Below are 26186 nucleotides of genomic sequence, written 5' to 3' on the forward strand. Positions count from 1 at the left end.
TAATTATTTAAGCTGCCAATACTAGGCGTCCCCTGATGCGACATAGCACTCTTCGTGCACATAAGGCGATGCTCTTGATTTTAGTAAGTGATTAGCATTTTCTTATGTGCCCAGCGTTGCATCTGATAAATAGTATGTGCTCAACAGAAGTTTGCTGAGTGGAAACGCGCCCCGTATAGAGCCAGGGAGTGCAGATGGTGTCTCTCTGCCTTGGCTGCTTATTAGAATCACCTGATGCAACTATTCCACAATCCCAATGCCCAGATTTCACCCCAGACCAATCGATCTGAACCTCTGCAGGGTGGACCAGGGATCAGTGGTTTTTAAAGCCCCCCAGGTGACTCCCATGGGCGCCGCCGGCGTCTACGCCATGTGACTCTAACAGATAGCGCTTTCACCCTGGTGGTGTTGGCTCCCCCTTCTCTTGACACCACTGATTAGCCTTGGGCGGGGTTGGGAAGCAGGTGGAGTTTCCTCTTTCCCTATCACTTATTTCCTGCCCCAGTGTTCCTTCCCAGGAATATCGGCGGCCACAGGTGGGGAGGACCCAAGAGAGCACACTAATGGATCTGCCCAACCACAGTGAGTTTTCTGTGGGTCCAAGAAACAGCAGGAGAATTAAGGAACTTCCAGGTTTGATTGGCCATTTGCCTCCCTTTATGAAATTCAACAAGCTCATGCTCTGTGGGCAAACTGTTACATGCATCACTTCCCTCTTCACAAACTTTCTGCCTCTGGAATGTAGTGCAGACTCTGAGGCTACATGGGCCTTCCATGGCCCAGCCCAATCTCCTCTGTCAGCCCATCTTCTGCTGCCCTGTATGCCCCCCCCCCCCCCCCAGAGATGGCTCACGAATCCCCAGTTCCCCACAGTGCCCACCACCCACCTGGTTGTCACAGAGCAGGCTGACCTGTGTACCTTCTCAGCACTGTGCCTCTGTGTCTTCAGCCTGAAAACAGAGTCCTCTGTTTAAATGCTATCTCCCCAAGGAGGCCCTTCTGGATTCTGGCAATGGGAATGAAGTCCACCTTCTCTACGCTTTCTATGTATTTCTATTAGATCACAGTCATGTTTTTTTTTTTTTTTAAGATTTTATTTATTTATTTGAGACAGAGAGAATGAAAGAGAGAGAGCACATGAGAGGGGGGAGGGTCAGAGGGAGAAGCAGGCTCGCTGCCGAGCAGAGAGCCCGATGCGGGACTCGATCCAGGGACTCCAGGATCATGACCTGAGCCGAAAGCAGTCGCTTAACCAACTGAGCCACCCAGACGCCCCGATCACAGTCATGTTTTATGTGAACGGGAATTATGGGATCTTGAAACAGGATGAATAAGAAATAACCAAGTCTCACACGATTTCCAAGCTTGCAAGCCCAGCCAAATGTGATGTGTTGAAATGCTAGCACCCCACGGCAGGCCACCCTTGCCACGCTCGAAAGCTGTGCAGGATTTCTGAGCTTGCTGGGCTGTATTTGAACAATCACGGCTGTTGGTATTCACGCCAACTTTTTACATATGCTTAGTGTGTGTTCTGTAAGTCCAACCAGTGCTGAACTAAAAGCCAGAAAGCCATCAGCTCTGGAGTGGAAGCTGGATGCAATAACACAGGGTAAAGAAGGCCAAACACACACTGTGATGTGCTGTGCTCTTATTTTTAGGAGAGAGAACATTCTCTAAAATATTTGTGATAATGCTTAAAAAAAAAAAAAAAAAAAAAGCAAAATACAGAAAGCAACACTGAAGCCAAAATATGCGGTTGTGGTTGTGGATTGAAGGAGCTCTGATAATGTATGCTTCCAGCATCAGTCATCCCCAAGGGAAAGGGAATCTTAATTCTGTGAGCTTTAAATAACCTCGAGCCTGAGGAAGGCCTCAAATGAAAACAAAATTAAAGAGCAGTGGGAGATGAAATCAGAGTTTCTTTGTGTCTGCATCCCACAGACGTGGCTACAGGCCACTGTCGTGCTGTACTTGTTGGGGACCAACCTGAGCTTCCCAGATGCCCAGAGGGGGTACCTGAGGGCAAAGCCATTAGTGAGGGGCCAGAACAGACCACAGAGAACTGAAAGATGCAGGGCTTGGGAAGAATCTCAGTCCAAGACTCTGGGGAATTGGTGTTTTTGTGAAAATTCAGGAATCACTCAGGGGGTGAGTACAACAGTATGTTCGTTCAGATGCACGTTTTGGCTGAGGTATAAGGGATGCCAGATTCAGAGGAAAGCACCAGATCAGGGGAATTGAGGGGTGGGGTGGCGGGACACAGCAGCAGAACCACTGCAGGAAAGCAAGATTGTTCCTGAGAGAGAGGCAGGCTTCCCTTCTGCAGCTCGCCCTCACCAAAGGGAGAAAGCCTTCGCTTTAAACCAAGTTTTGATGATTGCAGGGGACACCTTAATTATAGTTTTGTGAATCTGTTGTGACACTTGAAGTGATGGCAGAGCTCTGCATTACCCAAGAGAGACCTGAGAATGCACAGGACTGTCCTAGACCATCCCCCTCCCCCCAAGACAAGGAAAAGATTAATCCCACCAAGTGGGCTTAAAGAGAGTACAGGACACAAAAAAGATGCTTTGTGATTGCCAGCGAATGCGTCACACTTGCCGGATGAATGGGCACACTCCTGGCTCCCGCTGACGTTATATATTCACTTGCTCATTATCTATCCCCCTGCCCCCAGCACACTCGCTCCCCAAGAGTAGGGACTTTGCCAACATCTTACACTGTGCCTGGCTTGTGGGAAGGGCTCAAACATTTGCAGATTGAATGAGCGAAGCATGCCTGCCCTGGGCTAGGTCTTCTTTCCTCCCCTGTAGGAAGCAGTGTGTCTGCCTCCATCTCTAGACTGAAGCCTTCTTGAGATGGTTTGGGATGCAAGACTCGCTCTCACTCATCCACGATCCCTCTCAGCCCTGGCCTGGTCCTTTCCCCGTGGCAATCACTTGATGATCGTGCAAGGGAGTGGGCAGAGTGGTCCAAAGTGTGACTCCTTGCTCTCTCTGGGGGCCAGAGACAGCTGAGCCAGTGCCCCTGCTATTCTGTACAGCACATCACCCCAACAGGCTGGCCCCAACCTGGCTCATCTGAAGAGTCTGGGAAATGGCATTCTTTATAATTCAGAATGTGGGACAAGGAGCTCCTTCTCAGCTCCTGAGGGCATTGTCCTCCTCAAAGGAAGGCTTGGGTTGAGCACCCTCATTTCAAGGGTGACCATGCTGGTGGTGGTGGTGGGGCTTTAGTTCCATAAAGCTGAGCCCATTGCTTCACTCTGTACCCCAGATCCTGAGGGTCTTTAGGTCTGAACCCTGTGCTAACCTTGTGACTCCACTGAACATCCTTCCCTGGTTGACTTTCAGCCCCTGGTTCCACTGCCTGCTCACCCAGTGTCTGGCCTTCCGGTTTCCTGGGCTCTATTAGCCATGCAGTTCCTCATTTTGTTTTCTCATCATTTTCAGTGGATCCTGCCTGACCTTGGCCTTCAGGGTGTTTGGTTCTGATCTCCAGACCACCTCTGGGATGGACTTAGGATTCTTGGCATGAAATTTCCTTTGGAGGTTAAGGTAATGATAGATAAGACACAATAACTGAATGCAATGCATGACCCTTGACTGGACTCTGGACCCGTGAAAAAGGGGCTGAAAGGTCACTGAGAAGACTAGAACTACTGGAACATGGACTATAGAGGAGATAAAAGCATTGTGTCAGTGTTACATTTCCGACATCTGCTGTGCTGGTTATTGAAGAAAATGGCCTCATTCTTAGGAAATGCACACTGGGGTCCTTATAGGAAGGACACATGATTTCTGCAACTTACTTTCAGATGGTTAAGGAAAAAAAACTATACATTGAGAATGATAAAGTAAATGGAGGAGAGTGTCAGCATCGGGTGAGGCTGGGTAATGGCTGCATGAGACTTCCTTGAATTATGCTTTGCAACATTTCTGGTAAGTTCAAAATCGTCTCCAAATAAAAATTCAAATTACAAAAGTAGCCTTGGGTATCCAGGCTACACCCCAATCAAAGTTTGCTTCTTCCTATTCACCCACCTAACTTCCTCTCCTTCCATCCTGCTATCAGCCAAGCGCTACCCAAATGGCGCTTCAAGGCGCACGTGGATTCTGGCTGGTGGAGGCAGCTGACAACCCCTAAGGCCTTCCCGTGGCTTGAGGCCACACTGGAGACAGAGGGGCAGGAGTACACTCCTGAGGGTAGAAGTCACCCTGCACGGTCCCCTGCCCTAACTCTCCCTCCACCCACAAAGCGTCCAGGACAAGCCATCTCTCGAGGAGCATGTCTTGGGGCCTCTGACAACAGCCTTGGCCCGGCCCTCAGGCTGCTGTGCCCTCTCCCTGCATCAAGGAATGCAACCCACAGAGGAACTTTGTGAACTAACCAACCACGTGAGCTTGAATCAGAATCCTCACCTCCCCTGGTCTGTCTCTCCTTGGCTGTAAAAATCATTACCTCTGACCGGGATGGTCCCCAGTCCCTCCCAGCTCAGTCCAACCTGGCTAGCTGCATAAACACAACTGGACAGACACCAGCCCTGAGAGCTCCCATCCCAGCCAGTGCTCTGGGGCTCTATCGCTCAACTGTTTCTTCCTCCTCAGCATCTGGAGCATCATCAAAGTGTGACCAGGGAACGTCCTTTCCTGTTCCCATAAATCAAAAAAAAAAAAAAAAAAAAAGTAAAGCTCCCCCTTACCTCTGAGCAGTAATGATGAAGCTAAGGACTTCCTCTTCCCCAGACAGGTGGCTTGTGTCAAAGATCACGCTGAATTCGTACTAGGGGAAAAGAAAGTGACATCTGGCCTCAGCAAGCATTCCACACTTAGAAACACCACCGTCTTCTGCAGTTTATGACCTCTGAAAGCTCATTTGCAAGACAAGCTTTATTTTTTTATGCGTATCTTTCCGGTTGCCAGGCCAGAGATACAGCTTTAGCAATAAAACCAAGCCTGGAGCGTGCTCTGTTGAGAGGCACACTATTTTTCAGCAACTGACGGTCTCCAGGAAGTGATATGTTTGTCTCTTAAACCAGGCCTTTCTAAGTGTCGCCCCCACACCATCTTCCTAATGTCTGCCACACCTGCGTACCATATCACCTATGTCATTTACTGTTACTTTCATTGCCACTCTTTTTGTTTGAAGACTACTTTATTTTTTAAAATTTTATTTTATTTAAATTCAATTAGCTAACATATAGTGTATTATTAGTTTCAGAGGTAGAGTTCTGTGATTTCATCAGTTGCTTACAACACCCAGTGCTCATTACACCACGCGTGCCCTCCTTAATGCCCATCACCCAATTACCCCATTCCCCCACCAGCAACCCTGTTTGTTTCCTAGAGTTAAGACTCCCTTGTGGTTTGTCTCCCTCTCTGATTTCATCTTATTTTTCCCTCTCTTTCCCTATGATCTCTGTTTCATTTCTTAAATTCCACATATGAGTGAGATCATATGTCTTTCTCTGACTGACACTCTCACTTAACATAATATCCTGTAGTTTCATCCACGTCATTGCAAATGGTAAGATTTCATTTTTTTGATGTCTGAGTAATATTCCATTGTGTATATATACCACAACTTCTTTATCCATTTATCTGTCGATGGACATCTGGGCTCTTTCCATAGTTTGGCTGTTGTGGACATTGCTGCTATAAACATTGGGGTGCAGGTGCCCCTTCGGATCACTACATTTGTATCTTTGGGGTAAATACCGAGTAGTGCAATTGCTGGGTCGTAGGGTAGCTCTATTTTCAACTTTTTGAGGAAACTCCATACTGTTTTCCAGAGTGGTTGTACTACTTTAGCAGGAAAATTTCTATCATGAGCACAGATGGGAATCAGGATCACTTATCAGTAAGAGAAGGTTGTCATAAAAATAAATGAAAACAAAGCCCCATTGCATTCTGTGGCCTGCTGAGGGCTCTGAGCCTAAGGTCTACTCTATTTTGATAAGAGGGAGATTAGCAAGAGCTAGGGAGGTGTTGAAGACAGGATGGCGCTATGGGAGACTTTCTCCTGCATGTGATCTGGGAGAAAGAGTGTTGAATAGGTAATAACTGTCTCGCTGTTAGAGTCAATGTTGTTTAGTGCAGTGTCCATGTTTGGCCTAAAATAATTTAAGGAGCGGCCTACAATCATCTCAGGCACTCCCCGTGGTGAGCATCCTATAACTTGGGGAAGATTGCCCTGAGCAAATGGTTTTCACCATGTACACACTGGGCATGTAAGGGAATGTGGGAGGGACCCCCTAGTAGGGGTTACAGGGCCAGGCTTGACCACAAACTGAGTATGTGATCTTGGCTAAGACACTCACACTCTTTGCCTTTCAATAAAAATTAGAGGATGGACACAATGCTTCTTAAGTTCCATCAAGCTCTGAGAGTCTGTGATTATTTAATATCTAAGTATTTGGGTTCCTTAGTGACTAATGCTAGGCACTGGTCTACCTTTGCAACACTGGATTCAACTGCACTAAATGTGGCCTGAAAGTAATGAACGCTGACCCATCAAATAGAGCGGACACCGGACATCGCTCTCGAGACAGAAATTTCTGTTGCTGCAGGGCTTGTCAGTCGCCAGGGAGGGTGGGGACATAGAGACAGGACAGGAAGCAGAGCTGGAGGACACAAAGGAAGGGAAAGTCAAGGGGACAAGAGTCAGAACTGGCAGGAGATCTGAATCAAATACTCTAAAGACCCAGGTGAGGTGAGAAGCCAAAATCGGAGAGGGGGGCCTGGGAGAACGGAAGGTCAGAGACTGGGCAGGCTGGTCGTGAGAGACAGAAACAGATGGCCACCAGAGTAAGCTGACGATGCAGTCATGAGGCTTAGCAGGCCGGCTGCAGCCTGATGAGCCACAGGGGCCGAGGCACAGGGCAGGGCAAGCTGGGCGTGGACACGGGTGGTCTCCGGCCCTGCTGGGTCACTCTTTGGGCTCTTTCTAGGGACTCAACCCTAGACCTCCTGCCTCCAGCTTTACTGTTGCTCTGGTCTAAACCTCTGTATGTGGGAGGAAGGTAGCGGCATTACCGAGCTAGGAAAAAATCCAACTTTCCAACGTTCCTACTTCCGTTGGTTCCATGACTATTTTGAGAGTTAATGACTTTTGACAAAATTTAATGCTCCAGAATTCAACGTGGCTTTGTTTTCACTGTATTCATTCTTATGACTACCCTCACTTTATTGTAAGTGATCCTGGATCCGTATGTGAGAGTGATAAAACTTTCCTTTTAAAATAACATTTAAACTAAAACTAGAAGACACACCTTAGGTTTGATTTGGGATGTCGGCTTTATTTTACCCATGAAATGGCAACTATTAATGTTTTTCAATTAAGTCTATTTTCTGTTGCTGAAAAGATTTCAATGAAATGTGTGTGTGGAGGTGCCACGTATGTTTCTAAGGGCAATAATGTCCAGGGTTCAAGGACATTGAAAGGTTCCTAAAAGGGTTAGGAATCACGGATGTAAGAGCCATTGTCATTTGGAGCAGGCACCTTCAATGGGGCTGAGGGGTTCGAGTGATTTGCTAGGAAATCAGCAAATCTTCTTTCTCACTTGAACATTCTCACAACTGGCTTGCAAAACAGCCACGAGGTACTGGGACCAAAATGCCTTGGAGATTAAAACAAGTTGATTCTGTGACATAGGCAGGAGAGGAGGATTAAACTTTCATTATTTTTTTTTTAAGGGGGAAAAAAGTTAGACAAAGGAATATGAAATTTCCTTCAAATCATAGCAGGAAAAATAGCTTCCATTTCAAAAGGCAGACCTGATCTTTTAGATTCTAGTTTTGCTTCCAACAATCACATCTTCTATGTATCTTTGCATATCCTTATAATACTGGCACATACCAGAATGTTCCATGAACGTTTGAATACACTGGACCGTATTATTATTTCAGCTTAGAAAATTTGGCTCCGTATAAATACCAAAGTGAGTCTAATTTCTTTTACTTTAAAAAAAAATGAATTGCAGTACCATTATTTATGTTTTAAGAATTTTAAGAGGTCTCTTCAGAAAATTGTGAGTGCCCAGGGGAGTGATAGTCAGAACTGTAGGTCACTAGCCCAGACCACATTTCTCCTATATAGTCGTACTCACAGTGGCATGGAATGTCCCAGAGAAAGATTTTTAAGGAGGCCAACCAGATGGTGCTTGCCAAAGTACCAAGGCCATGGTGCGTCTCTCACATTTGGGGTATGTCATGTGGATCAAAGAGGAACAGCCTGTGGGGAGGGCCCCTGTGGAGTAGTAGATCGCAGCCCCCCTTGGGAGCTAGACAGTGCCATTGTGCAAGGCAGGGGTGGGGGTGGGGGTGGGGGTGGGGGGGATAGAGGAAGGCTGGGGGGCAGGGTACAGCTGGCAGGGCAGGTGGCTGGTGGGAAGGGTTGGGGGCCTGCTGCAAAGCAAGTGTCCCGTCTCTGCCCCTTACCTTCGATTTTGACCTCATGAAAGGAAATCCCACGCTGCATTTGAGGAAGTCTGATTCGAGCAGTTCACAGGAAATGCCCATTTCCTCCTGAAAGAGAAAAAGCACCAAAGGATGGGCTGGCTGCGTGGAGACAAATGTGTGTAAGTGGCCTCCGCAAGGCAAACTGAGACTTCAGCAGATGCGGTCCTTCTTCGGGGAAGTTCCCAGATAATATCATTGTTGGCTCGGGTGGGAGGGAAGCCTGCGACCAGGCTGAGTCCCCAGTCCTCCTCTGGCAGCCCACCCTTCCCATGGGCTCCGTGGGAAGCCAGGTGTCCAGAACATTCTTAACTAATGTTTCGGCTCTGAACCCTGGTGCTCTCCTGTTGAACTGGGCCAGGCTGCATGTGAGCCAGATGCCTTCAAAAGTTTGGATGAAAGACAACCACGTCATCTTCCTGGACACTTTCTCCTAAGCCCACATTCTAATCCTGCCTTTCAAGATCTTGCTAGTTTAGGAAAGACAAACTAAGAAAATCACACCAAGGAAAATATAGGGATTCTTTCCTTAGCCCGAGGTGGTGAGGGCTGAGCTGGTCCCCTGCAAGCCTTCCCAGGTACAAGAGCAAGGAGAGGTCTCCTAGTGTAGCCTGCTGAGGCTGGACTCTACATACAGCGGCACGAGAAACCAGGACAGGGGTCGTGGGGGACTGCTGCCTTTCTACCTGGACACGTGGTCTACAACCAAGGTCAAAGGAAAGCCAGGAGGCTCTTCATAACCCACAGGTTCCAAGTTACTGAAGCCAAATCAAGACTTCCATGTTGCAGATTTTGGAGAAGGAGAAGCCACAGAACTAGCACTTGCTGAGTATCTAGAAGCCAGGACATCAAAGTTCAATGAGGTCATGTACCTTCCCCAAGGTCATTCTTGGTGGACTCTAAAGTTGTTCCCACTATCAGGAATACTTTTCCTCAGTCCTCCTTCCAAGGCTTACTTCATGCATCTTGGCCCCAAATCCTCCTGGGTGCCAAGTTCACACACATAGTGTGGAAGCGGCACAGGATTCAGAATGGACCCTGAGCTTCTATGGGGTAACTGAGTCAGCATATCACCTACTCCGATCAGCGTGAAGGGCACAGGTCTGAAAGATGTTAGTCCCCATCCTTGAAGAGCTCATAGCTTAGAAAGAAGAGACCTCCCAGCAGATAAACAGACATTTACACGGAAGTGTGAGGGGCTGCTCTTGGAACCTAGAGGATATGCATCATCAATTTCAATAAGGAAACCAGAGGATAACTTCTCAAATGCTGTCTCAGGACCTGCATGTCCCAAAGACTGGTCCTAATGATTCACTGTGGGGGCTTTGTTCCCATCTCCTTCCTCTTGCTCCTCCCTGCAGAAGCAATGTCCACAACTGGCCCGAGGAGAAGCTCCTCTAAATCCTAGCTAATCAGCTTGTGGGCATCAGGGGCAGCGAGCCCAAGCCTAGGTGACGCTGGCTCTGTTTCACATCCGTCATGGGATACAATTACTCTCAAGAACGTCCCAGCATATATATAAATTACATGAGTTCTCAACTTAGTTCTAAACTCCCTTTGTGAAGTTCCATACCTCACTGGAAATCCCTTTCAAACCAGGAGAGAGGTTTTCCATTCAAGTCAAAGGTCTATCCGTTCTTGAAGTAAAGATTCATTGCTCTGAAGACTTTTTTAGTTTTTGCGTGGGTGTGAAGGAATGACTGTGACTTCAAAAATTTGCTCTGGAATTTGAGAGGACCTCAGGTTACTTGGCTTTGGCTTCAGACTGCTTTTGATTAGTCAAGAGCTGCTGAAATTACTTCTTTCTGTTAATTCCAAAATGCTAGAAAATAATGCACAAGCCAGCATTTATTGCATTATTCCGAGTCTCTCTGCCACCCTAAATAGTCTACTAGAGATTGCAGAATTCTGGTTGGACCTTGGTGGGGCTAGGCAGAGAGAGCAAAAACCACAGATCTCTCTAGGATAGAGAGTGCTCAGTGGACGATTCATGACTCACACACTCCTGGTGGTGCTATAGGAAAGGATGTCGGGCATCACCCTTCTGCCGCCTGTCAGCACCGATACAGTCCTCCTGGGGTTATTTATTCCTGTGCTCCACTCTCCTACTATAGTTGTGAGGTAAGCAAACACTACGGTTCCCTGTGTGGATGGTGTGGGTGCTGGTCCTAGAACCCCTTTACCACATGGGTTTAAAAGCCCCCAGCTGAATGGGAGCCGCTTTGCCTGGGGTGGGAGGGGGAGGGTTACAACACCCACCCTCAGAAGCATTCTGAGGTTTGACATTCTTGGATCGACATCCCTTTGCCTCCAGGTAAGACTGGCTCTGTAGTGAGGTTTAGGTTCCAGAGCCCCTGTGGGATTAGGCTGAGGCAGCCTCCAGCTGACAGCACATCTGTTGGGTTCCTTCCTCTGCCCCCTTCTGCTCCCTTCACTCCTCTTCCTTCCAGAGCATTTCCCTAGTAAGCTGCTTGCACGGAAATCCCCATCTCAGGTTCTGCTTCTGGTGAACCTGACCTCCTACAACACTCTTTATAGCTGAGGCTCCCGGCACTGAGAGCTACTGGAAAGGACAGGGCGTTTGCTCCCAGGTGAGGAACGACAGTGGAAGGGGAACATCACATGCTAATAAATCTTTTTTAAATTCACACTAACCAAGAGAAAGCTTATCTAACTGTAGTTTATGAAATCTGGATAGCCAGGCCCATCAGGGGAGCAATTTACCCCAAAGCAGCATCAACATCCTCTTCGTTCGGGTTTCACACCAAGCCCAGGGCATAACTAAAAAACAGGCTCATTATGGAGCCATTCACACCCTTGGCAGCCAGGCAGGCAACCTTGAAGGCACAGAGAGACCCAGTGAGGCTTCAAAATAGTGATCTCTTGGGGGTTGCCTATTACTTCTGCCAGACACTTGGTGCCCACCAGGAAGTATGTGGGAGAGGTTCCAGACATCAGGCGTCTCCTTGGCTCTGCCTTTTCCCATGTCCCAATCATTGCCTATCCTGAGTTTAGGTTAGAGAATGCAACTTTATCATTGTTGCAAGACTTATGATGATCGGCTCTCAGCTGACTGGGAACACGGACCAGTGAACAGACTTCTGATTACCCAATTCAAATACAGTACAATCTACTGCAGAGGGAAACTAAGACCTTGCTGCAAAAGAAGCAGACTTCCATGAAATCAATGAAAGTGAGGATGGAAAACTGCTCAAGCCACACAAAGCCACTGATAAATCTGGATCTGGCTGAGTTAGATCACTTATCTGATAAATATCCCTGGATGATAACACTTTAAGATGCTTCCAAAGATAAGGATTTAAATAAAAAAGATCAAGAGAAGCCTTTGGAAAAAATATGCCTTTGTAAAAATGACCTTTTGCAAGCACCTGAATGGCTTAGTTCGTTAAGCCTCTGCCTTTGGCTTGGGTCATGAGCCCAGGGTCCTGTATTGAGCCCCATGTCTGGCTCCCTGCTCGACAGGGAGCCTGCTTCTCCCTCTCCCTCTGCCTGCAGCTCTGCCTACTTGTGCTCTCTCTCTCTTTCTCTCTCTCTCTGACAAATAAATAAATAAAATCTTTAAAAAAAAAAGATGCTAATAAAGCAAATAAGCTTTTGTCTTGGGTCTAAGAGATCTTTGACATTATAATTCCAATGTTACAAGAGCTGTTAAATGTAAGATAATATAAACTTATTTCCATATTTCAAGTAAATGTCCCAATCAAATCTTAAAAAAAATTTTTTACTATGAAATTTTGGATCTTATTCTAAGAAGATTCACATAACTGGACTTTTTCTCAGTCTCGCTTTCCTTGGCTAACAAGGATCTCTAATACCATACAATGCTATCAGGGCTTCTCCCTGGAGATGGAGTGATTCAATTTAAATGAAATTAATTTCTTTTTAACTGACACACATTACTCTTAGGATCAGGAAAACATCAATGAACATTTTCTCGAACATGTGATGAAAAGCATGCTTGATTTAGGCACATTCACCTCTGTATCCTCAGTGCCTGGCACGGAGCCTGGCACTTAGTAGCTCCTGAGTTTGCGCTTATTAAATGAATGGGCCTTGGCTGGTCGAGGATTCGGATGAAGGGACTGCAAGAAGCAGCTCATTTGCTGGTCTGCCTGGCATGGGAGATGCTTGCCTTGGCAAAGGCCCCCTCTTTTCCAGACATACTTCAGCTCTCCCAGGCCCGGGAGTGTGGCCAGTGGAGCCAAGCCCCAGCCCTGTTCGTAACGTGCAGTGGTTGACAAGAAGAATCAGATAATGAAGTAAGGGAGCCCCGTTGGCCTTTGGACTTGTTCCTCCCAATCACACAGCGTTTGATTTCATTCTGGAGTGCGCTTTATTTGACCACCAACACAGTGCTCTTTGGGAGCAACAAATCTGCAAAATCCGGCAAGGGCTCAGCGCCAGGAAAAGTTTGAAATTTGACTTCTCATTTTTTAGCTTCCTCATGGGTTTGTCAAAATGAAGAGGACACACATGTCCCCATGTCTGGCAATTTGGTGTTCATCTAAGACCCCCTTCCTTCATCTAGGCACTAGAGGTGTGACCCCTATGAGCTGGTAAGAGAAGCCTCCATGTTTACTCAGTGAATACAGAATTCGGGTAAATTTTGGAAGCACTTTATCCCCAATTCTCTAATCAACTGAGGAGTCAGAGGTGAGCAGGGGTCCCCAATAAGCTGGCCCAGGGAGAACAGAAAGATATTTCATTCCCAGGAAATACTTTATTGGCCCCACTCGACCGTGAGTCAGCCTGAACCTCACCAGAAAAAACAGTCCCATTCCCGGAGGGGAAACCTTTGGGACAGGGTCCATGAAATTCCTCCCCATGAAGAAAACCACATGAGCTTACAGCATAGAAAGTGCACAAGTTAGCGTCCCAGCTTTAATTACTGGCTCAGGTCTGCAACAGCTATGTGTCGTCAGGCCAACCATTCTTTCCTTAAGCCTCCATTTCCTTACCTGTCAAATGAAGTCATAACATCTGCCCTCTAAGACTTTGTTGGCCTGCTAGTGCTGATGTCTCTAAGGATGGAATACACAGATGGCCCCTACTCGGTAATGGCTCACTACGTGCCAGGTAGCTCCTCTGGGTGGTACCTTCCCTTTTGAAGCCCTTTTATAAGGAGGAAACTGGAACACAAAGTAATTATATCACTTGCCCAGGGGTTTCTAGCTGGCAACGTAAGAATGGATCAGAAGGGGCTTGGGATGGGGAAACCAAACAAGGAACAGACAAAGTCCCCTTTTCCCTCCTCCACCAAAAGAATCCATGGAAACTAAGCCTGAAAGGTGGGGAACATCACTCAATGAACCAAGAGCAGCCTTTATGTAACTTAGAACATATGGTGAGTCTAATACGGATGCCCAATACGGCTGATAGCCTGGCAAGGCTGGGTCAGTGGTTACAGACCTCCTGCCAGATAGGTGCTGCAGCGGAGCAGTCCGAGGGAACCAGAGATGATCACCCACACACATGGGGGATTTGGAGGAATCGGGCCAAGAAAGCACTACAAAGCAAGTTCCTTTCTTAAATTTTGTCAAAACCCCGTTTGGAAGCCAAGGCCCAGACTATGCTGGGTTTGTTCTTTCCATGCTTAAAAAAGTGAAGCAAGTAGGAACTACAGTCAGGACAGATGTTTGAGATGGATGAACCACTAAACTGTTAGAGCAAAATTCCCCTGTGACGCCGAGTATCAGAATTTGGTGAGTGCACGTTAAGCCACTCTGAACCGATCACAGGCAGGCACAGAAGAAGCAATTATCTGATCAAAGGCGAGTCTTCTCCCCAACAGTCCTCGTTTATTGGCCCCACTCGACCGTGAGTCAGCAACTCACGGTCTTAGAAAAAAAGTGTTCTGAAAGTTTTAAAATGAGTAAAAATACTACATTTTAAAAGCCAGTATGAATTAGAAATGAGTTGAATGGACTTATTCCTGTAACATTCCCTTCTTGGTGCATTACATCAACCCTGTTTAGAGCTAATCTCTATATTTTCCGAAAGTGCAGACAAATAAAAACACCTCCCCCAGTGCTGGTGATTGCTCCCTTTGGGACCACAGGGATACGAACTTGAGAATATAAACAAACAAATACAAAGAAATCAACCAGCTCTTACTGAAAAGCCCCAAATGAAGAGACCAGTAAGCCATGTCTTCTAAGGCTGAAGAAGAAATTATTTGATTTTCACCTAGGAAGTTTGTCCTCCTGTTAAATAGAGGCAATGTCTTATTCTTGGATCTTTTAAAACATGGTTTCTCTTCTTAGATTAAAAAAAAATATTTCCCAGAACTTGCCAATTCTTAATCAGCCAGCTAAGAATTCAATGTTGCATTCTATCTCACAAATCAAATTATTTTGATTTTCTATCGCTCTTTTCCTTTTCCCTACAGGCTGACTGGAAAATCAACAAGGTGGAAACCTCTCCCAAAAGGACAGGAAAGAATTTAACATCACGGCATAAAAACAATTTATGAGCAGTGTTTGGATGAAAAGGTTTTGTAGGAGTCAAGTGTTTGAGGGGTACTTATTAAAATCCCGGCCAGGAATCTTGGTTAGAAATGTACTCACAGTGAAGAATTTTACCCCGCCTACAAACCCACTTACACTCCTGCCCACTCAAAACTTGTTTCCAAAGGATTTTGTCCCTAAGGGCCTTGCTACTCAAAGTGTAGTCCTTGGGCCTACAGCGCCAGCCTCACTTGGGAGCATGCTAGAAATGCAGACTCTCAGGTCCCACCCCAGACCTGCTGAATTAGAGTCTGTATTTTAACAAGATGTCCAGGTAGCCTCTGTGATCATGACCATTTGAGAATCACTGCTCTACATCACTGAGCCCATCGGCTTGGGAGACAGGCTGTCAACCCATGGAGACCACCTTCCTTATGCTCTCTACCCTCCAGAAAAATAGGTATACTGCTGATGCTATTTGAGGGCTACTGTATGTGTGAGGACATACTTTTCCGGAGCTGGAGATCTGCCCGTTCACATGTCCCTTATCTAGGTTCCCCTGAAAGCGGACTCTGGGACAAGGGGGTGACCTCTGGCCACTCCATGAAGGAGTGGGCAGGTATGCCACCGGTGGGTGAGAAAGCTGGGGCATCTATCCTTCCATATCCACCTGTCCTTGGTTGAGTTGTTCTAGAAACACCAACTGTCCTGTGTTTCCAGCCCCTCGGTACTTGACTATAGCGCACGCCTGTGGCCAAGAAAGCCCCAAGCAGAGAGACACAGGCAGGCCTCGGCCTGCAGAGGAACTGGCACAGGTGGTCTCCAGGGTGGGTGGAGGGGATACAAAAGGACATGGACAGTAGTCCCCTGTCCTCTCCCATCTCCACAAGCAGTTGGGGTGGGGAACTGTGGACCCGGGACAGAGGCAGCTACTGATGAACTTGCCTTGGCCACAGACGAAGAGACAGGGCCTCAGAGAGGACCTCTCCCCGAGTACTGTGTCTCCACACAGCACGCTGGGGCCTCATGGAGGCCTATCTCTGGGGGCAGCCGCCTACTCATTTCTTCCCTCAGGTTGGTGCCTATCTGCTTGGCTACCTTTGGACACACCTCAGGACTCTCCTTAAAGAACCAGCATCTTCTTTTAGAAGGATTCCTCCCTCCTTTTTCTTTTCTTGCTGCCACAACATATCAGCTCTAACCTCCTCCCACCCAGGTCAGCACAAAACCACCTCTTAGTGGATGCCCTACTCTCAGCTGGTCCCCAGTCTGTTCTATAAGCTACTCCGAGTGAATCTTAACACACTCCTTGGTTCACTTTTACTTAAAGACATTCAGAGGTTATTACCAATCAACACCCTTCACTAATTTCTAACTGGAGTGTGCACTGGAGCCGGCTGGGGCCAGAGATACCGTGCACAGCTGTGTAGGCTGTTTACTGCACAAGAGACCTGGCTGTGGGGAGAGGAGCTGAACTCCAGCCCAGACTGCTCTCCCCAAGTCCTGCTCCTGGCCAAGAGGCTGGGGACCACCAGAGGGGGCACTTCTCTCTGATTTGTATGATGTGCCAGAAAAGACCATGTCTGTGTGCAAAGCTTTCTAAAAAAGACCCAGATGGAAGCCCTGCCTAGACCCACTGAATCATAGCACACAGCATGGGCAAGCATTTGCTGAAAGCTCCCTGGGTGGTTCCAGCGTGCACTCAAGTTAAGAGCCCTCAAAGGTTAGATTACGTCATGATCCTTGTTAAAGATGCCGATTGCGGGCCCTACCCTTCCGAGTGGGATTCTTAAGAGCAGAAGAGGGGTCAGAAGATCTGGATTTTGAGTCACGTGGAGCAAGTGTTCTATGTCAGCTTTTGAAACACTGACCCCAAGGGCGAGGACAGTCACTGCCGTTAGGGAGGTGAAGAGATTGAGAGCTAGCCTGAAGGAAAAAAGGTGCCTTCCCTGGGTTCTAACTCCCGTGAGGACAGGATACCTGTCATTATGCCCTCCCCTGCCCAGGATGGGAGCCTCACAGACCATTGCCCTGCCCCCCATGCCCTCAGGGCAGTGACAAAGAGAGAAGAACGGGAAAGACCGTGGCCAGCTCCAACATGGGTGCTGGCCTCCCACTGCCCCCCCAAGGAAGCCCATCCATTCATTCAACAAGTGTTTCTTATTTTGCCTCAAATGGGAAACAGCTCCTATAGCATAATTCGTACGTATGAGATACGCATGTTTTCTGTTATGTCCTTACATCCATTCTCTCATTTAATAATTATTTCGTGGGCAGCCTCGATGTCCTTCACTGCTTTTATAAGCAGGCCCTGTTGTCTCCTGGGTGGTGCTCCCAGCCTGTGGGGAGGGAGAAGGACCCGGCTGCTGAGGAAACATCCCTGTAGACCCGGGTGTGATGACTGCCTGGGTGGGGTGCGCTCAGCGGGCTGACATGGAGCTCTGTGTATAAGAAAAGCTAAGACACATAGGTCAAATGCTATTATGAAATGACAACAAAAAATATTATTCGTAACATGGCAAGATCTAGCTGAGGGCCCCCTTATTCAGAACTGTATCTAACAGACTAAAAGGCAGAGGATGGATCCCTGCAGGACCTGTGCTCTGCTATTAATTTACTCAACAGGTATGAGTAGACTAATCTCATGTGCTAGGCATGGAGGTCCGAAGCAAGCTTTCCCGCTCCGTGCCAGACGCAGAGTGACTGCCTTGGTGAACAGAGCGACATACACCAGCTGCAGGCTCCAGCTGTTGGAGATGCCCATGGGAAGGACAGAGAGGGGAACACAGGCTGTATCTCAGGACTGCACACCTTCCAAGGAAAAGCCTGATGCCAAGAACCTCAAGGCTCAATACCACAGTCAGAACAAGAGCAAGTCCGTTTTACAGCACTGAATTGAGAAGGACCCACTACTGTAACTAAAAGGTTATGTGTCCTTTTTGTATTTTCAAGGGAGATGGACTGGGTTTCCTAGGATTGTAGTTGGTTTTCTCTATATTTGGTTTTAACATTTTCAGTTAATTGGCCACTTACGTAAACTGACTCACACAAAGCGTAAGCATTGCCTTTGGTTGTTTTCATGGCTAGGTTTTAAATTCAATCTTGCTACAGTTGTTTGTGAAAGATCTTCGGATTCTTCCTGGTTCTTGGAAAAAAAAAAAAAGGATGAGCTGCAGGTTCATAACACTGCCTAAGAGCCAGTATGTTCTGAACTTGTTGGATGTCAGAGGCTGGCTTGGTTGCAGGGCACACATGAACGGACTGGCTTCTTCATGGTTTCCCATGCCCTGGCGCTGCAGACGGAATGGACTGATCAGCACTCTGTGTGTCTCCCTCTGTCATTTGCTGGGTGTCTCCCTCACAGGCGGTTTTGCTCATTCTTTAGTCTCCCTTTGACGATGTTTTCATTTGTCTTGCTTTCCACACTGGTTTTTAGTGCAGCTTCTGATGGCTAGACTGACCACACACCACCCTGCTCACAGCAGGGCATGGAAGGAGGCAGTGCCCCCTCCACACCCCATGCCTGTCTTCCCATGTGGCTATGCGCAGTGATTTCCAGCTGCCAGCACCTGTTTGTGAACGTGGAGAGATGGAAATGCTTGGGAACTCACACCCCCTTGGGGGACCCCTTACCCAAGAGCCCTTGTCCCTGACTGGGAAGCACAGAGAAGTGACCTGTACTTTGTGCCAAAGTTACCCACCTAATCTTTCTCGCCCCCTGAGAACTGTGATATACCTTTGCTTGGCGTCCTTTTCCACTTCCCTACTGGTCTCTCCTGGAAACACTTCCTCGTAAATTACTTTCACGTGATGTCTTATCTCAGGATTTCATTCTAGGGAACTTCGAGACCGTCAGAGACACACCCAGCTTCCCTCCTCTCTCTGTGCCCCAGCTCGGGGATGCCAACCTGGCACCAGTGGGAGCACTTCAGGCTTTGAGCAAATGGCCTCCCAGGTCTTAGAAAACCTCTCATTCTCTCCAATGCACGATGCCGAGCAGGGCTGCTTTACTGGGAATGCCAGTTCTAAGCAAACCAGGGTCTTTTAAAACAAAGAATTCCACCCCCCAAACATGAAGGGTGCAAGCTAAGAGGGCAGTGCAGACAGACTTACATGACTCACGTGTCGATTTTAATCCACTTAAGTGCCTCGTAAACGTGAACTCATTTAATTATTGCTCCTGAGCGTCTTCTCTTTGTCCACTTTGGGAAGGAGGCCTCCCATCCCGTCCGCACCAGGCTCCAGGCAGGGACCCTGAACAGCAGGTTAAAGCCACTCTCCTCTTTACAGAGCTTCCCAGGGGAAGGACCCGGGACCCTGGAAACTTCTCGGCTTGTGATTGTGCAATGGTTTTTTTCAAACTGACTTGGGTTCAAGTCATAGTTTGACCTCTTACCCAGTGGTGCCTTAAGTGCCTCTGTAAAAACACAGATAGTCATTTCTACCCCACAGCCTTGCTACAAGGATTTAGCAAGTCACTATGGCGGCTGCCATCATATCATGGTGGTGGTTGCTCCTCGGCTCTCTCGAGGGACTCTTCACGTGTTTCCTTTGCACTGCCGTCTACATTGGCTGGCAAATCCTAAGCTGTTCAAAGCCCCTCCCAGAAATATGACCCTCCACCTGGCTGGGCTGCCTGAAAAACAGGAGACAGAATTAACGTGTACTGAACTCTGGTCACATGGCAGACACTGTGCTAAGCACTTTGCTAGGATGGACAGATTTATGCTTCTCAACAACCCTATGAGGTATTAGATCATCCACTTTGCAGATGAGGATCCAGAGGCCCAGGGAGGGTGAAGGAACTGGTCCAAGGTCTCATGGCAGCTGCATGGGAGCGAGCAGCCTAACCCCAGGGCCCCTACCGCCTCACACACACTGGTCTGCAAAGGGGCCTTCAGGGCGCAGGGCGCACGGGTTTTCCTTCCTTTGCTCTGTGATAACCTGCCTACAGCACAGAGGTTCTCAAACTCTGTCGCCATCAGATGCACACTGCTGGGACTCACCCCCAGCACTTCCGAGTCACAGGGGACCAGCCTGTGAATGTGCTTTCCTCATCAGGTCTCAGGTGGTGTGGATGCTGTGTCAGGAGACCATGCTTGGAGAAGCACCAATCTGGATTCTCAGAAACACTGGCCCCGGGCAAGACCCCCACTGGAGGACAGCCTTGGAAGATGGAGTAGGATTTGGTCTGCTGAGCCAGTGGACATCTGAGGCGGCCCCTTCCAGGGATGCTATGAAGTCTGTGGGGCCCCCGTGGGGCTGCTGGTGTGAGGGAGCCCTTCACAGGCCTTCCATAGTCACTGGGATGCCCCATGTCACCTTCCTCCTCATTGCCTCTGACCCCCGGACCCCTGCAACAAATAGAAGAGTAATGTAATGGTGCTATGGTGAAGAAGTGCTGAAGAGAACAGAAGGGGAGGAGAGAATAAACATTTACTGAGTGTCTTCTCATTTTGGGACCTTGAAGCGCCATCTTATTTAAGCCTGACACTGTGAGGTGGGTCTCATAATCCCCACTTTCCAGGTGAGGAAAACGAGGCCCCGGGAAGTTGGATGACCTGCCATAATGTGTGCAGCTATTTGGTGGCTAAAGCGGGGGGTACACAGTGCCTCCATTTCCTCTACCCCGAGCTGTTTCCTTGTGACCGTCTGGATGGTGGCCATCCTGTCTCAGACATGACCCGCACTGAGCAGGCTGCATAGGGGCGGCCTGGGACCCCATGTGCTGTTTCTGCCGGGGAAGGAAACATTTCATATGTAGCATTTCAGACCACGAAGCAGACTCCGGTCTGCGTGGGGTTTCCCAACCAGAACTACGAGGGTCGGCTGGTATCTCAACGGCCTGGAGGATCCACGGCTTGCCCTTAGAGCAGACAGAAACAGCAGTGTGCCTGCAAGGAGAGCGGCCCCAGGCCTTCAGAAATGGCCAGGAGATGGCTTGCTGGCAGCCAATGGGCCCATTCGTGAGTCTCCAGCCGCTGCCCCCTGGTGAAGAGAGCTCGGCAGGCTTTTTACGAAGGGCACAGAGAGTTTTCTTTGGCACAAGATTCAGGTTTCCTGCCATGTTCCAATGACCTCATGAGGGAAGCACCCCTGGGCCCTTCCCCAGTGCCAACAATCTGGGTTTCACAGCTCAGGCTTTCTGCTTATTTGGGGAGAGAGCTTGTTTCTTGTCTTCTTGAGGCCTTCCTCCCTCCTCCATCTGTGGCTCAGTCCACTGCCCTCCTCTGTATTTGAAGACAAAAGGCAGTCCTTTCAACTGGAACCTTCTAGACAGGGGGATGTGGAGGAGGGAGTCCCCTCTGTTGTGAGCACCAACTCTGCATCTCCTCAGCAGATGAATTTTTAACTTCTGAGAAGTGACACGTGGGAGAAGAATTCTGTGTTTGAATCTTAACAATTAGCACTAAAAAGCAAAAGGAAAAATCACATGGACCTGGAGACAACAAAAGCTCCTAGTTCTTCCAAGGGTTTCTGAGAGGGGTTTTCCTAACTGGAAATTCTGGTTCCTTCCCTCTGCGGGTATCATCCAATGCCACGATCCACCAAGGGCATTTTAACCCAGTCACTTCTAGAACCATTGGTCATGTCCTAGAGTTTTAAGTGGACACTTAAGATGGCCACAGAGCACTTACGAGTCAAGGCTGAGGTAGAGAGAGAACCTCTTCCTTCGTCAACATGAGCAGGAGAAGTAGGATCCCTACAACAACTGTTAGCTGTGAGACTATGGCCAAGCTCCTTGCCTGTGCTGAGCCCGATTTCTGCACTGGTAAATGAGGATAACAATGTTGTCCTCCAGCTCTGTGAGGACCCATCACAATTCCTTCTGGGGAGCCATCTCCTCCCCATATTCAGCCCAGGAGCTGTGGGTGGCACTCCATCCCCACTCCCACTCCCCTAAGAGGTGGGGCATGTGACCCAGGCTTAAGGCAATTAGACCAATGAGACTCAATGAAACTTTTGCGAGGACTTTTATGCCATGAGACTGCTCATTCACCGCGGCTTGGCAGCCATGTTGCCACCCCAAGGGGACAGCCTAAGGAATGAGCCAAAATGAGAAAGAGAAGCTGACAGATGGAGAGACACTGTGACAACTTTCTGAGGCCCTACAATAAGCTGTGGCTAAAGCCAACCCTAGGTTTTTTTCAGTTTGCAAAACAAGAAATTGTTTTCTCACCCAAGCCACTTTGGGATGAGTTTTCATTGCTTGCCACGAAAAGGGTTAAAACAGGTATAAATACTTATCTCCCAGTGTTCTGGGAAGCAAATTAAATAAAAGCCCTTGAAAGGGCCTAGCAGAGGGTGGGCTGGAGAACAGAAGCAGAGTAGGCCTGGGTGCCCACCCAGGTTCTGGGGCCCACCGCCCCTAAGAGGGGAGGACACTCAGCCATGATGGCCCCATGCACCAAAGAGGGATTGGGGGTGCTCATCAGAGGGGTTTAGGGGCACATGTGTTAAAGTCCACACTGAGATGGAGTCCTCTGGCTACCTGGTCCCACAGACGAATGACCTATATCTGAAGAAGCCTCAGAGCTGACTTAATTTCCTCAGACCTAGATGTAAAAGTGACTCAGGTTCATTCATGCCTGGCAGGCATGCCGAGACTTACTGGATCTCGAACCCTGTCTTTGTCCATCATCATTTGGGAATGCTGCTGCTAGACCCTGGAGAGCTAAGAATCTTTGATTTTAATGAATGCTGGGTACTGCTGCAGGAACCTTACAGATAGTACCTAAATTATAAGTCTGGAACATGCATCCTGAATAGGAACAGTGGTTTTCAAATATGTCCATAAATTATTTGACCCTCCTCCCTTCAAGAGGTGGAGCCTCAGTCCCCTGCCCCCCAATGTGGGCCAGATTTATGGACTCCCTTCCAAGTACCAGAATGTGGTGGAAGTGATTCTGTGTGACTTCTGAGAGAGGGTCATGAGCTGCCTGGTTCCCATTGGGGAAAGTCAGCTGCCATGTTGTAAGGACACTCAGACAATCTGCTAGAGGGGCCCTCGTGTGGAAGACCTGAGGCCTCCTGCCAACCGCCACCTCCAATCCACCAGCCACGTGAGAAGCTACCTTAGAAGCAGATCCTCCAGGCCCAGTCAAGTCTTAGATAACTGTACCCCTAGCCAACATCCTGACTGCGCCCTCGTGAGAGGCCCTGAGCTAGAAACACCCCGAATTCCTGGCCCACTGTGAAGGATATTGACTGTTTGCTGTTTGAAGCTCCTAGGTTTTGCAGTAATTTGCTGCACAACAATAGATGACTAGGCATCGTCAGGGCTGCTGTGCAGAGACCCAGAGTCAGATAGTGGGGGTGGGAGGCACACAAAGGCCCACCTCGTCTGGCTCCAAGGCCAGAGTCTTGCCCTGTGTCCACTCCAGGGAGCCTGCACAGTCACCAAGCCTTCCTTGTATTTTGGCCATTAGTAGGGTGACTATGCATCCCATTTGCCTGGGACAGTCCCAATTTATGCCTGTTTTCCTGGGGCTAATAACTAATAATGCTCCCAGTAAGTCCTTGAAGTGTCCCAGTTTGATAGACTATATCATCACCCCAGCTCTGATGTTCAGGCTTCAGAATCCCTTTTGGAAGACACTCTGAAGCCAGAATGACTCTGTTCAGGGTCCAGGTGAGAGCCCTGCTCACCCTCCTCCCACCTGAACTACACTCAGGAGCTCATCCTCAAACCCTACTTTTCATCATTCTCTATTTTGGGCGGGACGTGTGGTGGGGTGGGGGGACACAATATTTACTTCCTGTCAGTTCCCTAATGTCAGGGATCAGGCCCTGTCCTCAACTGTGAGGCAGGATGGCAACGGAAAAGCTTTGCCATCAGGCAGATGGGGGTTCGAGTCCCAGCGCTGCCACTTGCTGGCTTTGTGACTTGGAGCAAACCGCCATCTTCCTGAGCTGGGTCTGGCACTCAGTGAAATGGAGATGATCATTCCATCGCCGCAGGGTTAGCAGGGGTGCTCCCTGAGACGACAGCTGTGACTGTGCCCGACAGCGTCCCCCTCCCACACGGGGTGTGTTCCTCTCCCTCGCAGGGCTCTGCCGAGTCTTTGTGAAAATCAAGCCAGAGCGGTAAGTACAACGCTGTACTCGATGTTCTCTATGACAAGAAAGAGTCCGACGGGATCCTTTCCCCATCCTGGTGTCAGGTTCACCCTGAGAGTACGCTTTAGAAACACTGGATTCTCCAGCTCTGCTCCAGACTTTCCAAAGCCTCCCGAAGGTGTGCTCTGCCTCCTCCCTGTAGGATTCTCGAGCTAAGGGTGAGAAGTGAAGACAATGACACCTCCCTCCACCCGTCCCTATGTCCTGTCTCCCTGCGGCTGCCCCCAGCACAAGGTGGACTTCTTTGCTCCACCTTGAGTCTGGGCAGGACACACCACTTGCTCCGACTGACACAAAGCAGCAGAAGTGATGCTCTGCCTGTCCCCGAGGCCTGGGAGCTTCCGCTGGCTCTCCTGGAGCCCACGTGCATGAGCTGGGGCCGGGGTGCTGGAGGACAGGACCACAGAGCTGTTGCTCCCACTGCCCCGGACCCTGGGGTCCTGTGGGCCTGCCAGCTCACCACAGATGCCTGCATGAGGGCAGGAGCCCGGCCTGGAGTGGAAGGACCACTGCCCAGCCAACATTAGATGGTTGCTGTACTGGGCCATTAATCTGGCAGTGGTCTGTTACGGTGACGGGTACAGAGTTGCTGTGAAGAGTAAATGAGGGTCCCTGTGAGTTACCTCGGTCCTACCCGGCCAACACTCAGGAAGGGGTGGCCATGAGGACGGGGTTTCGTAAACTCCTTCAAACACATGGTTTTCCTCACCTGCTGAAGGTGCAGCCACTCCCCAAGATCCCATTTAAACAGTAGATAACTCACTGATAAGACTGTTCCTTAACTAAGTATCTGTAAATTGTTGAAGCATATTTAACTTTTTATTTGAATTGCACTGACCTCTGTCAAGATGTTTATAAATTTTTCAGTATTAATCTTTTTGTAAACAGAAGGAGTCTGAGGTTAAAGGAATCAATTTCTTATTTACCTTCCCTAAAGTCTGGATTTTATTTGTTTAGCTCAAAATAAGGTTTCTGGCACAGTACGGTTTAAATGTCAAAACTTTTCAGACATTTTCCCATTTACATGGGCCTTAATTTATATCCAGTGTCCAGCATAGCGATCAGGAAGAGCCAAGGTCTCGATTCAAACCCCACCCATCTCCCTCCAAAACACAAAGTCCTACCTGTTTAGCTCTAGTTAGAATGCAGACTGTCTTCCATGTGGGCTCATGGAAAATCTCAGGAAACTGAGGAGGAGAGCTGACCAATGCGTTTGCTCAAAAGGAAGAAGGCAGTGAGGGGCTGAGCTCAGGTTCTAGGAGCTTGGGTTGGGATTGGGGTTAGAAACGGGTTTAGCATATGCCTCAGACCTGTGTGTCTTTTGCTCCTGGCCCAGCTCTGATCTCAGCTCCGGCACGGCAGACGGTTCCGTGGGTGCTCACACTCACCCGCACCCTTGCCAGGCAGGACAATCTACTCCTTCAGAGGCAGCCCGCAACTGACTGGGAGCGGGAGCTGGGGAATGAATGCCGTCTCGTGTCCTCTAACAGAGGTTTCTGAGTGACTTTCTTGACACCTCTCAAAGGTGCAGCGGTGACCTAAAAACACACACTCATGTGGGCTTTTCTTCCCTCCTTCCTGTTCCCTGGGACCCTGCTCCAATAGACCACCTGCACCCACACCCTCATTTCAGGCTTGGCAAATGGCAGACACCATTTGCCTGTGGTTAGTAGGTCATAGGGAAAGGAATGGTCTGAAAAACATCACTTTGGGAAAAAGTTGAATCAAAAAGCCCAGCAGTCCAACCGAGGCCGAGAGGAAGATTTCCCGAGGGAGCTCACAGGGAAGAGTCCTCCCGACAGCTCAAAGGGCTCACGGGCAAGATACGCAAGGACAAGTGGCTCTTCTGGAGCAGGCCAGTATGTGTGCAGGGGGGAGGGAAGCAAGAATGTAAGAGATTCACCTGCCTGGGTTCTTGTTCTGCGAAACCAAACTTCCTCTGGCCTCACTTCCAACCTGCATTCCCATTTTACCCCCAACGTCAAGCCCACCCCATGGAAACTGTTGGACTATCAGTCAACCTTTTCATTTTCTGCTGCTTCCAGCCCAAAGTCCCCATGAGGCCTGGCCCTGCTAGAACACACTCCTTCCTTCCCAAAGAGCAAGCTGGATTCTAGAAAGCTGAGTGGATTGTGGCTTTTAA

The 26186-nt window shown here is 48.7% G+C and overlaps 1 protein-coding gene across 1 annotated transcript in view; it reads right to left on the bottom strand.

Annotated features, from left to right (window-relative positions):
- ITGA9 (integrin subunit alpha 9) overlaps positions 1–26186 on the bottom strand; it is a 335040-nt gene that overhangs the window by 68303 nt on the left and 240551 nt on the right. Inside the window, exons 19-20 of the mRNA XM_021677564.2 lie at positions 8439–8525; positions 4703–4782 (exon numbers count right to left, since the gene is read on the bottom strand). Of these exons, the coding sequence (XP_021533239.2) occupies positions 4703–4782; positions 8439–8525 (167 nt within the window). The remainder of the gene's footprint in view (positions 1–4702; positions 4783–8438; positions 8526–26186) is intronic.

Source organism: Neomonachus schauinslandi, chromosome 1 (assembly GCF_002201575.2).
Source record: "Neomonachus schauinslandi chromosome 1, ASM220157v2, whole genome shotgun sequence".
In the NCBI taxonomy this organism is placed as follows: Eukaryota; Metazoa; Chordata; class Mammalia; order Carnivora; family Phocidae; genus Neomonachus; species Neomonachus schauinslandi.